The sequence below is a fragment of the Cygnus atratus genome, chromosome 11 (assembly GCF_013377495.2).
Source record: "Cygnus atratus isolate AKBS03 ecotype Queensland, Australia chromosome 11, CAtr_DNAZoo_HiC_assembly, whole genome shotgun sequence".
In the NCBI taxonomy this organism is placed as follows: Eukaryota; Metazoa; Chordata; class Aves; order Anseriformes; family Anatidae; genus Cygnus; species Cygnus atratus.
Window position 1 is genome coordinate 2,969,680 of NC_066372.1, and position 12,840 is coordinate 2,982,519.

Consider the following 12,840-nt stretch of genomic DNA (forward strand, 5'->3'; position numbering starts at 1 on the left):
CTTTCAAAAGCACAAACAAACAAACAAAAAAAATCTTTTATGAGCTTTTTGTGATTTTATGCTGTCAGCACTGTCATTTTTGCAGAATGCAGACGTAGTGAATTGCAACTTTATAGAATATTTAAGAGGGAAACAATAACAGTCTCTGCTTCCACTGAAATTCTTTTTTTTATTCTCCAAATTTTTTTTTAAGGCATCGCAGCTGAACCTATTTTTTTAATTAACAAATCAGTGGATTAATTTATGCATCAAAGATAAGACATGCAGAAGAAAAATCCATAAAAATTAGTTTGTGATGTGCAGTGGTACCAAAAGCTGCTACATCTTATCTCCACTGCACCAAGGCCATTCTAAAGCCATCTTTACCAATAGTATACTCCCCAAGGACTTTCACAATACAGAACTTAGTAGTCCATAGTCATTTCATATCAGACAAAAAGTGGCTCATAGCTGAGGTATATTTGGATGGTGCCAGACAAGGACTGATGCCTGAGGACCCTCTGATTTGCCCTGGGAACTCACTGACACACAGAGGAGACATGGTAAAGTAAATGAAAAGTGCACATTTTAGTTTTGGTGAAGAACTCAAGTTGTCCTGTGTTTAAATAAAAAAAAAAAGTGGTACTCAGAAACATTGTTAACGTATTCATAGTCAGCACAACACCACCAGGTATTTGTCACCTGGATGGTCAGCCTGCATACCTCTTTACATTCCACCGCTCCCTGTGACACTGCATTAGTAAGCACGAACATGTGTATTCACAAGGCTGGATGTCCTGCCAGCTGCCTCCAGCTGTGCACACAAACTCATTTGTGTAATTTGTGAGCACAAAGTCCCCTAAAACTGTAAGCGCTTGCATGCACCTTTCTATAATGTGTGTTTTGTTCACAATATGATATTAGTAATTGATCCTTCTATTGTTGACCAAACTAAGTCCAATTTCAGGTGAATTTAGCAAATGTATTTTGGGGTTTTCACAACAACCTCTGATAGAAAATAACTACATTGACCTAGTAAAAAGATGATTCTCTAGCTTGTGCATAATGTGGTAAGAAATTTAGTCTTCTGCCTGTGAGAAACACTCCATAGCCAATAACTTAGGCTCAGGCGAGGCTCTCAGTGAAGTAGTAATTTATTCACGATTGCAATGGCGGGCGTCCCACAAGAAGGAGCGCACCTACTGGTTCCAAAACAGTTTATATACTTTTTGATGACAGGACCCTCCCCTGTTTCCCCACTGAGTGGGTAATCCAGGTTCACAATCTATCTGATGCTTCACAGACAATGCATGGCCTTCAGTTGCTGGCCTGTTAAATTTCAAATTTCTTTTGACATTTTTACTGTTTGAAGTGGTAATGTTTCTTCAGTTATCTGACTTGACTTAACACCGTGATTTTCACCTAATTGTTCTACTAAGGAGTCTGGTTGTCTGCATTTTACAAGGTTGCCTGCTAAGTTTTCTCATCACTGCAAGCATATCTCAATACCCCATTCCTTAGCTTTAAACAACATAACTCTGCTTAAACAACATTTTTATTCCCACACTGCCCAGTATTCTGTGTTTTCTTTAAAGTGTACCATGTTCAATGTGAATGCATTTGCGTTCATTTTTTTTTTTGTTAAATGTGTTAATATTCTAGTGGAGTTCTTAAGTTTATGTTTTGTATGCATCCTACCAAAGGAGGTGTTATAATTCCCTAGTTAAACACATCTTCTGGAAAAATCGCTGCCTTCATTAGTCAACTCTAGCTTTGCTAACTAATACAGACATTTCAGTAAAATTAGTTTTTCAGTCTCTGCTTTTCATATGAAGGAAAGCAATCACTTTAAGTGTTTGAACTGTCAGAGTTTATCTGCCAGGGAAATTACTAAGACATGAAGTGGAGAAGCAACAGAACCTCTCACAATGCAAAATAAATAAAAACAAAGTATTCACAGTGTTAAAATAGCAGCTTCTCGGATTAGAAAAGTGCTACACATCACTATATTCTAAAGGACATATGGCGATTACCCTCTTCACCTATTTCATATTTTTGACAAACTGTAATGAACATGTCAGATTTTCTATGGTTTTAAACCACACATAATCTTTAAGGAGAGAAAGGATGGTGTAAGACTTAACACAGTAGATCTTTGGGGGTGTTTCAGGGGTTATTTAGATTTTCCTGTATTTTGCATTAGAATTCCTGTGTAGTCCTATGTAAGACATCCAATGTGCTGTGACACAGCTTACTCCTTTCTCTAAAGCATGATTAAAAGAGTTGACCTACTGCACCATAGTACTCTGAAATACTCTCTGAAGCATCAGATGAAGAATAAGCACTAAACCCCACTCATACAGTCAAAAGATATGAACATGACCTGATTATGTATTCCAAATGCAAAATTTCCGTTGAAATTGGCTGAAGATCTTTATCTGACATTATTGCAGAACTGAGCCCAGAATTTGAGGATTATCACTGAAAATCACTCCCTAACAGTACAGTGCAGGTAGCTGAAAAACCTGGAACATCAGCTATTAATTTGTATTCTGCTGTTGGTCCTGATGATCATCAATCATATCCTACAACGGGCTGTAACTATTTTTCCTGAATGTTACAGCTTAAGGAGAAAGAAAAAAGTCTTTTTTTTTTTTTAGTTGAAAAAGTGTACATAGCAAATATAGCAAATAAAGCAAGCTGCTGGCCAATACCAAAAGAGTACCTTTTTGATTAAATATCTGTGCATGGATTCCCCATCCCTGTAAATGTAAAATTACTTTTCTCCCCTGCATTTCCTCTTTTCCTATGTTTAGAAAACTTGTATGAAAGATACAGGAGCTGTTCTCCCTGTACATCTGAATGTTTTGCACTGTGCTTGAATTATGTATGTCTTAATGGCTTTTAGAAATAGAAATACTGAAATTCAGTAGATTCATTTCCCTCATACTTTATCAGTAGAAGCAGCATGGATAGTCTTCAAACCATCTTTTCCAGAGTGGGCTGTTCTATTTTCATGATGCATTAATGGGAAAATGGAAACATCTTCCAAGGAAAACACTAAATAAATATATAAATATAGGCAGTGGTAAAATGCACCAGAAGGAAGGAAGGAAGGGAGGAAGGGAGGAAGGAAGGAAGGGAGGGAGGGAGGGAGGGAGATCCATAGACAGTATTGTTAACATAAGCACTAACGCCTCATGCCTCCTTCTTTTGGTATGCTTTGTGAATACCATTGGCCTGAAAATAGTAATTCATTCTATTCTTGTGTCTGCTAACAAAATTTTCACTGTCCCACAGAAAGCCACTGCTCCGTGGCACAGTTTTGATTTCCAACAACATAATTCCTCATTATTACAGTCAAACATTTTCCTTTGATTGGTAATTGGAATTTTAGGCTTACTAAGCAATCCTGTGTTGTAACAGGTGTTTCCATATTTGATTTCCCATATTGCAGTGTATCATTGCATATAATTCCAAATTTGTTAATTTAACAAAAAAAAAAAAGCATATAAGAAAAATATAACATTACTTATCTCTTTGCAGTTGGATCCTGAAGCTAGTGTTGTTCTAAAAGAACTCCAAGTGAAACTTAGTAATGTACTGGATGAACTCAGTGTAACATATGCCACAAGGTAACCAACTTATTTTATTGCAAATCTTAGAGAAATAGTCCTGCTCATAAATCTAACTTATTGCCTAAGTCTCAGTGGTTGTTTGGATGTCCTGCAGCACAGTTTGCTTCTGCCCTGATATTATGGTGTGCATCGGTGTTTAAACACTGAAACAGAGCAGTAACTTTGCTGCAAAGAAAAGTGAAAATGGTCTGTAGACACTAATGTGTCACAGAAATGAGGCTGCTGACTTTTGTCATGCTTTCTGGAAAACAAAAATAGCTGTTTTTTTCTTGCCTGATGCTTTGTTAAACCTCTCTCTGACCATGTATATGTTACTCCCAGAGACTGACAACTTATTTCTGAGTGTCATGCTTCAACCAAGGATGTCTGCCTGAGTTAAGCCTGCTTGAAATGTCACTATGATTGATCTTCTTGGGTCATTTGCTTACCTATGGGTCTGCAAGAATTTTGAATTAAGCCTTACTCTCAAAATTTTTCATTAATCAGAGTGCACTCTGAAGTCTTGACTAAGTACTCAGACTCAATGGGCCAGCAGCAAATCTGTGCTATGAGAAGCTGCAAGCTATTTTTGCTTCAAATTAGAAAGGAATCTAAGAAAGGGGGATTAGTGCTGTAGTGGTACTCATTAAGCAAAGGCTGTAGTGGCTTATTTAATCCAGCAGTGAACCATCTGGGTGGACTGTGTTCACTTTTCCTGCGTGTGCTTTGTTTCTTATTTTCCTCTTTGTTACCAGACCCTGCTTTCTCTGTTGACAGGGCATGAATGGTTATCTCATTCCAGGGTTTCTTTTTTGAATGAGACAGTTAGATTTCTGGAAGAGAATACTCAGTATTATTTCACTCTAGAATACGCTTCAGATAACTAAAACAGACTACTTGTGAGTCAGATAACTGCCAGAGTTTGTGAGGTTAACAATGTTAGAAAGACGGCTAATGCCACTAAAAAATGCCAGTTAATTATTTTTGCTTTTATTGGAGGGACTGTGTTTACATGAGCAGCTTCAATAACAGCTTTATGGTCATTTTACCCAAGGCTCTAGAGTGTGTAAGTAAGTAAGTCCATGTCAACTGAAAAGCTTCTGATTTTCCAGTGTTTTCACATGGAGATTTGCATTTCATTTTTTTGATGAGCAATGTAGCTGGAACTCAATGCATAATTAAAATGTGTTTTTTTGTTTGATTGATTGTTTTTTGTCTTATAGTGAATTCTCTTTCACTTTCATTGCATTAATTTTTGCTATTTATGTTTTCACATTAGAAGGCCTGGTATATTTATGGCCTGTGTTTTGCATTTCTGTTCATAAACTAATACAAAAACAATTTCATTCATCGTAAATCAATTCATAAACCAAGTTACTATGTATACAGAAACCTTATTCTGACTCTAAACTGTTGATGCTGAGTAACTGCCATTCTGTATCATTTAGATGTACTTATTGACAATTGTACTGCATCAATGATATCAGAAGACTGTCACACACATTTGTCTACCAGATCAATTAGGAAACTGAACAATTTGGACATAAGCTGACAAGACACAACTTGAGGAGCAAGAGCTTGTTCACATACCCCTTGAGGTGAAAAGATTCCTTCAAGGAGGAAGTATCTGTAACAACTTCTAAATGTGGTGGGTTTTTTTGGTGAAAGATTATTTTAAACAGTCCGAATGTGTTAGCCCTTCCAACTAGTTGCAAAGAAATAGGCAAAGCTTCTAATAGCATTAACTCTGTGTGAAACCCAGGAAAAATACGAGTTGAACCTAACAAGGCAAAATCAGTAGACGTTTTCTATTTGTCCTCAAGGAGAACATCAAAGCTTGTTTCTTTTATTAACCACAAAGAAAAAAAAATAATCTCTGGTCCTCTCTTCCAGTTGTGCCTTCACAGCAAAAATAAAATCTTGAGCTGTTGCTAGCTTGTAGTCAGTCATATCCTAAATTGTGGCTTTACAAATTTTGTACATCTACTGCTTTCAGAAAATAACTGGCATTACCACAGATGTATGAAAAGCATAATGACAGAACTGAAACAAGAAAAAGAAGAAAAAAAATCAAAACAGTAAACATATTAATTTTATGAGTTATAATGCATAGGAGGGGATATTTTCGGTCTGTAGCACTGCAGCATCTTGCATTTGCAAACTTTCCAACACTGCAGAGGAAATTCAGTTCTTGTTGACAAATCTCATGCAGAATGATGAATACTGTCTTCTACCCCATAATTCTTTCATTCTTTTTTTTCCCTCTATCCTACAGTTTCCAATTTATTATTGAAGATTGTGTAAGACAAATGAGCTCTGAACTCAATCAAATGAGAGGAAATGGGAACACAGTGGCCAATAAGAACAGTGCAGCCATTGATGCAGAGATTGTGCTTCGGCCGCTCATGGATTTCCTGGATAAAACGTAAGTATGGCAGATTAATGAGTGTGGCACGTTAGGAATTTGATGCTACAGTCAAGGATGTGGACTTGGTCTTACCCAGACTAGAAACATTTTGCAGTATTTTTTAATATTTGTAGTAGTCTTAGGCGTTCAGAATATTATACATACCATGTTTATTTATACTAAGCAATATTTGTATAGGCAGCATATTTGCCTTTCTAGTGTCTTTTTTTTGTCATGTTTTGAGGTATAAGGAGCTAGTGTAAGGCCTATGCACCAGGAGCTGTTGTGTAAAGAAAAGTGTACTGAACAAAATATAGTAATTCCGTTTGCTGAAACTGTTTGGCATTTGGTCTAGGCTGGCACCCAGTGACACCCTGCTTATTTACATGCACTTCCATGACGTCAAAAACACAATGAAAGTTTGTTTTTATGCTTTTGAAAAACTGCCGTGCATCTATGATCAGTTAAGACACTATGCAGAAGTCAGTGATTGGAGGTCCAAAATAGTTCTCTGGGCTGACTAGTAATACCCAAGTCAAAAATTGATTTAAAGGATACATTTATAATTGACTTTTCACTCTCCAGGTCATTCCTCCATACGCTTGCTTAGTGTTTCTAAACATGGGGCTGATGTGTCTAAAACTGCTGTCTTAGAAACATGACTAGAAACATAGCTCCCAACTATATATATGCATAGCCAAAGTCTAAAGGAAACGTGGAGCATAAGGGGCGGGGGAGGGAACTGTAAGGGATTTTGCTTTGTCTTTTGCAGTTAAATTTTTCTAGGCTTCATTTTTTGAGGGCTTTGGCAGTTACAAGAATTTCAGTGCCAGCTGGCAATGGGCAAGCACTTATTTAAAGTACTTATGATAAGAGCTGACTGTGTAATACTGTCGAGTGCAGCACCCATCTTCCTAAACTGGCAAAAAATTTTTGGCTGCTGTATCTATGTCAGCCTTTTATTGCTAGCTATCTACCTAGTCCTGTGTGATAATTTACTAGAGGATTATGTGTGGATTTCAATTGTAATTATCGTTAAGCACAAGTTTTTTAGGAAAAGCCAAAAATACTTATACACTTACATGTGCTATCCTAAGGTCATATTTTAAAAATGCACATGCTGTCTTTTGCCTGTCAGGTTCAATTCCAAATTACCATTGTTTAAGCCACCTTCATAACTTCTTTGAGATTTAATACAATAATGCCATACTGGAAACAAAAAAATATGGTTTTAAATTACTTTCTGAATAGAAAATGTTCCTTACAATTGGAATGTTAAATGAAATTTTAACAGACGCCTAATCCATGGGCAGAAAATAAAGATGTGAAATTAAAAAAAAAAAGACACTGTTAGGGACTATCACCTTTCTTACACAAATTAACTATAGATAATAGAATTATAAACATATATTTATAATTTATATTTATATCTATTTATAATAGAATTATAAACATATATTAACATTTTATTATATTTATTAATATTTAGCATTTTCAGTAAATACATGTTAGGACTATATTAAGCAATAAAAGAAATAGTGGGGTTTTACATGTTTTTACTAATCTGCTAAAAAAAGAAATACGTGTAATAACTAATCTATTGAGAAATCAGTATTGGTAGAGAAAGCTAAACCACTATGTCCATTAATCTGAATATATACTGACAGAGTACCTCTGAAGTCCTAATGCTATTTTTGGAGACCTATTTGTGTTTGGTTTTATTCCAGTTTAAGCCTCTCTGCAAAAATCTGTGAGAAGACAGTGCTGAAACGGGTTTTAAAAGAGCTTTGGAAGTTAGTCTTGAACAAAATAGAAAAACAAATTGTGCTTCCACCACTGACCGACCAAACCGTAAGTGTAACAGCTGCAGGTCACACATATTATAAAGGATTCTAATAAATATCGTGCTTAAGCAGGTGTCTGATTAAGGGTTCTGATACTAACCTTTTCTGTAGCTCAGTCGGAATAATGCATTGAAGTATGCAGTGTATTGTGCTCCAGTGTTTGAAAGGATTTAGGTTGCTTTTCAGTAGCTAGTGAGGAAGAGCCTACTTCGTGATACTGCCTGCCCCACCCTGGAGCAGTTTTGATGGATGTTTTTTTTATGAGTGTAGGATAAAAGAAGCAGAATCACTGACTCCGCACCATGCTTTTGTGTAAGGGCTTCTAAGTGTGATTTCTTGTGATTTTTTGTAATGCAAAGTAACAAGAGTGTTCCTGGCCCCTCCTAGGAATTCAATCACTGACATTATCACAGCTCCCAAAAAGCGAGGAACCTTCCATCCCATTCTCCAGCCCTGCCTGCACTTAAGAGCAGGAAACTGAAACCAATTTTTAGCACTACAATTTAAAAAATTTTTTTTTTTTTTTTAACAGCAGACTTGATAGGAGGTTCTCTTTGGGGAGGACTGTATTTACAGACAAGAGGGAAAGAGACTATATGTTAACAAGGAAAGTAGTGCTGCTACACCCAAGACTGCTGTGGGTGATGGCTTGACACGAACCTAGAGTGGGGACAGTGCTGAGGGGACTGCTAAAATCTGTTTCTATATAAGGATAGAAGGGTGGAAAAAAATGGCCTGGAGCACCACCCCCCTCTCCCCCACCCCCTTCTTTTCTGGTCTGGGATAATGTAAATGTTAATTCTTCTCATTTCCAATCCTGCATAGAATGAATTCACCATCTTTATGACAAGCTAATCATTATGTTGCCGTAGCATGCCTTTGGGAACTTTACTGTATACATCCTATGTTATCAATAAAGCTGTTAAAAACATATTTGTAAGGATTCATAAGTTAAAGGCATATAACATATTAAAGATGTATCGAAGGAAGTTGCTGGAGGGAAAAGGGGAAATAGAACACGTTGAAATGGTGCTAAGGTAGTAATGAAATAATATGAGCTTTTAGTAATTCTAGAGTAGAGCTAATCTCATCACCATAGCAAGGACTCCATTCACTGAATTTATTCATATTTATTATATTGCTGTTGTTTACTATGCATAAATAGAAACAGGCTCTCTTTTAGTAGTTGTGTCAATTTTATATGTGTAAGGTTTTTCATTTGCTTTTTCAGCATTTTGGTGCAAAATTTATCTGCCAATGCATAAGTAGTGCTTACATATGGCAACTGCATTTCCCATCAGGAGTTAGGAACATTTATTTGCTTTATGCAGGATCAGTTGTTACGCTTTGAATCATAGAACAGTATGGTTCAGAGGTAAGGGATTTATTTATTTTTTTCTGCTCTTTTTAACTGGTTGTCAAGAATGATTATAGAGGACTTGGTGACCATAAAATATGGGTTTAAATTCACAACACTTCAGTACCTTTAAAAAAAATAGCTTTGGCTTAACACTAGACCATTATCCTGAGTGTTAACACAACTGATGATTTCACCATAGACACTGAGTTAAGCTTTTGCAGGTTCTTCAGGGCTGTTCACTTCCCACTGTGATTATTTAGATTAGCATACCACCTGAGAGCCTTGATAATGGACAAGTATCTCTTTGACTTATTGTACAACAACAATCCAAGCCTTAGCTTAAAAATATTAGACATAAAATTAGAAGCACAAGAAACCACTACCATCAGAATAGGCAATATCACATATAGGAAACTGGAAGGAATCATGCTTCAGGCATTCAGCTACTTCACCTTATCAAGTGAATTAAAATATGTATCTTGTGTAATTTAAACGTTCACTTAGCTTTGCAGAACAGTGATTTTGGCTAATGTCTTAGCAGGAACTAAGATCATGTTGACTACACTGTATTGAGTCTGTTTCCTGAATTTTCAATTTGATTACAGGGGCCTCAAATGATATTCAGTGCAGCCAAAGATCTTGGACAACTGTCAAAACTCAAGGTAATGTAGTCTAATGATGTAGTCTAAAGAATCTGTGAATGGCTTGCTCTGACAAAAAAAAACAGATGAAATATCAGTGACTGTGAGGCCGGATTTCATGACTCATACTTGTTCTTATTTACTATAATAAGCTTGAATGTGGCAGTAGCTATTCACAGGTGAGTAATGATTTTATGGTCTCATCCAAACAAAAAATAAAAGTATGCTTATATGATAAAGTGATCAATAGCTGGGTCAAGAAGTTATCATTCCCGTGTTGCACAACTAGTCCTATAAGCATTAAATATCATAAAAAAATAAATTATGAGATATTTGTGTGCTGTTCTGGAACCAGTTCTGAAAAAATGCTGGGATGGGAGTACTGGTAAATTTGTTCTGTGTATTACTGAAAATAGTTACTGAAACCTCTGCAGTGTACTCATCATCACTGCATTACTGAAATCCATAATATAACTTCACGGAGAGCTAAGACATTTGATACTAATGTCAGTTGTTTGGCAATCAGTTTTGACAATATCATTTCAGAATTGAGCAGAAATAGACAAATCTGTGCTTCTATAAATACTCAGCTTGCTAGCAGCATTAAAATGTTGCTTAAGTCAGTAACAGGATGCTTATAGTAGACAAAGTTCACAGGTATATAGTCAGTTTATGACTAACTCATGTTAAAATGTGAATTTTTTTTTTAAACATGCTGCATTAACAAACATCCGTTAAACTTTAAGGTTCATTAATAAAACAAATTATTTTAGTATCATCCAATATAATTATTTGAACATAAAATTTGTCTGTAAAAGAAAGAAATAGTGATGCAGATGCTGAGTATTAAATGTTGGTTCTTTTTCCCCACAACCTATTTTCAAGAAACAACACAATTGCTTTAGGTTATAATATGTAAGAATTCTGAGATTAAATTAATCCCTATTAAACACAGGAGTTTGGGGAGCAAACTCTTCCAAGAATAGACAGGCCTCAGCACTGACTCTTTCATAATCGACTGCCTTCTTAACTTGCCTTGCAGGACCACGTGATTCGAGAGGATGCTAGAAGTCTGAGCCTGAGGCAGTGTGCAATAATGGAAGTAGCACTAGCTACTATTAAGGTATGGCTTTACATTTTTTTCTGTTCTGTGTTGGAATGACCAAGTATATAATTACATAAAACAGCAGATTCTTATATAGAGTGGTCCCTTAGAATCATAAAGATCCCTTGAATATGACAGGAAACATTTGATCCTAGCTTTGTAGTGACTTGAAAGCAATAATAATAGCATAAACTAGAAAAATTGTTCAACCACTTGCAGACAGAACGTGTACAGCATTAAAGTAATGGGTGGCCAAAATCTGATTCTTGTGTTCCTTTACAGTTTAGAGTTAGTGCAGCTGAAATAGTCAGGCCAAACCCTTATTTAGCCTCTCTCCCACAAGGAAGGAGCAGAGCCTGAAAACTCCAGTTGTTCCTAGCTGCACTCTCCTGCAAATATATATGACATTGTTTATAGCACACCGGAAAACAAGGCCTTTTCTACCATGAATTACTGGGCATTATTTTAACTTCAGTGTTCAGTTGAATTTGTCAACTTTTCATAGTTTAGAATTCACCATCTGATTTACTGTTTTCCCTAAATAATTGGATTGATTGTCACATAAGTAAGGAAAGGAGGCAGCTACTTCAGTATTAAATTGAAGATGCAAAGACGACAACATTCATGATGAGGTCTAGTGCAACAAAATAGCATCTCAAAAAACAAGAAAGAATTATCAAACAGGGCTCCCAGTTGCCATCTTTTGTATTTGGTTTAACTTCTTACCCATAACATTTGGGAATTACTGCTATTGTGGAACCAGAAACAGAACAAAATTGTGAAGGACAATTGTGTTCTCCCAAACTAAACCCTGTAGACTCTTTAGTTTAACATGTGAATCTAACTGTTTTCGATCAAAGGATTCTAACCTTGATGGATTTCCAGCACTTAAACTCTTAAGAGTAATCAGGAGTTATAGATATTAATCATTTTACTAAACTAAAGCCTAGATTTAGAGGAGAAAGATTAGAAACAAGGAAAATTCACTATTCAGTATTCCTCTGTGAGCTATGTTCATAAACTGAGCGAAACAATGCACTCTGGAGAAAATATTTTCGAATTGTAAGTCTTGGCATTATAACATGCTCCCTGTACTATGTTACGTGATATGGCAAAATCTTTTTTTTCCAAAATAGTAAACAAATAGCCATAATCATGCAGAAATTGGTCTTACGCTATTACAAAGAGAACAAAATACAAGCTTTGAGAATTAACTCAAGAAAAAAAGACTACCATGTTGCTTTAGGAATCCAGTTTGTAAGTTTAATGATTAAAACATACACTTTCTGGGTAATGTTAAGTAAGTTTGTATAGCTTGAAAGTCAAAGAAGTCTGCCTAAATAATAATACAAGAATGGTAAAAATGACGTATGGTGTCTGTTGAAAATAACTTACTGTACAGAAGGGATTAGAAGGGAGGAACATGTCTGTGCTTGCATTCTTTTCTGGTTTTGCTTATTAGTCAAATTTTTAGTACCAAAAATTAATTCAATGAGCAAGTTAAAAATAATTTATGATTTTTGTATCAATGCTTGGGAGAGTGTAAAATGAAGGAATGATCTTTCATCTTATCCATATTATCCTTCTTTGTATGTTATAAAAAGAACCTTAGCAAATAGATTTTATTCTAAGGGAAAATCGTGTTCTGGCCTCAGTTATCTCAAATTGAGATACAATAATGATACAGTCACGTTATTTTTGTTTACATGCAAAACTTAACATTTATAGGCAACAGCAAAAAAAAAAAGACACGAGATTATAGTTAGGTTTCCTTGATTTTTTTTTTAAATGTTTGTCAGCTTTCGTGGAGCTTTTAGTCCTTTCCAGCTGCTGCTGTAGATAAGATTTTATTGGGAGACAACTAAAATATATCTCAGTAATTGCCAC

At 35.7% G+C, this 12,840-nt stretch overlaps 1 protein-coding gene across 2 annotated transcripts in view; it reads left to right on the plus strand.

The window, feature by feature from the left end:
• Positions 1–12,840, plus strand: part of UNC13C (unc-13 homolog C) — a 164,487-nt gene that overhangs the window by 129,557 nt on the left and 22,090 nt on the right. For both annotated transcript variants that reach the window (XM_035553925.2, XM_035553924.2), the window contains 5 exons: positions 3,526–3,614; positions 5,872–6,021; positions 7,731–7,854; positions 9,813–9,869; positions 10,891–10,971. In XM_035553925.2, coding sequence (XP_035409818.1) covers positions 3,526–3,614; positions 5,872–6,021; positions 7,731–7,854; positions 9,813–9,869; positions 10,891–10,971 — 501 coding nt within the window. The remainder of the gene's footprint in view (positions 1–3,525; positions 3,615–5,871; positions 6,022–7,730; positions 7,855–9,812; positions 9,870–10,890; positions 10,972–12,840) is intronic.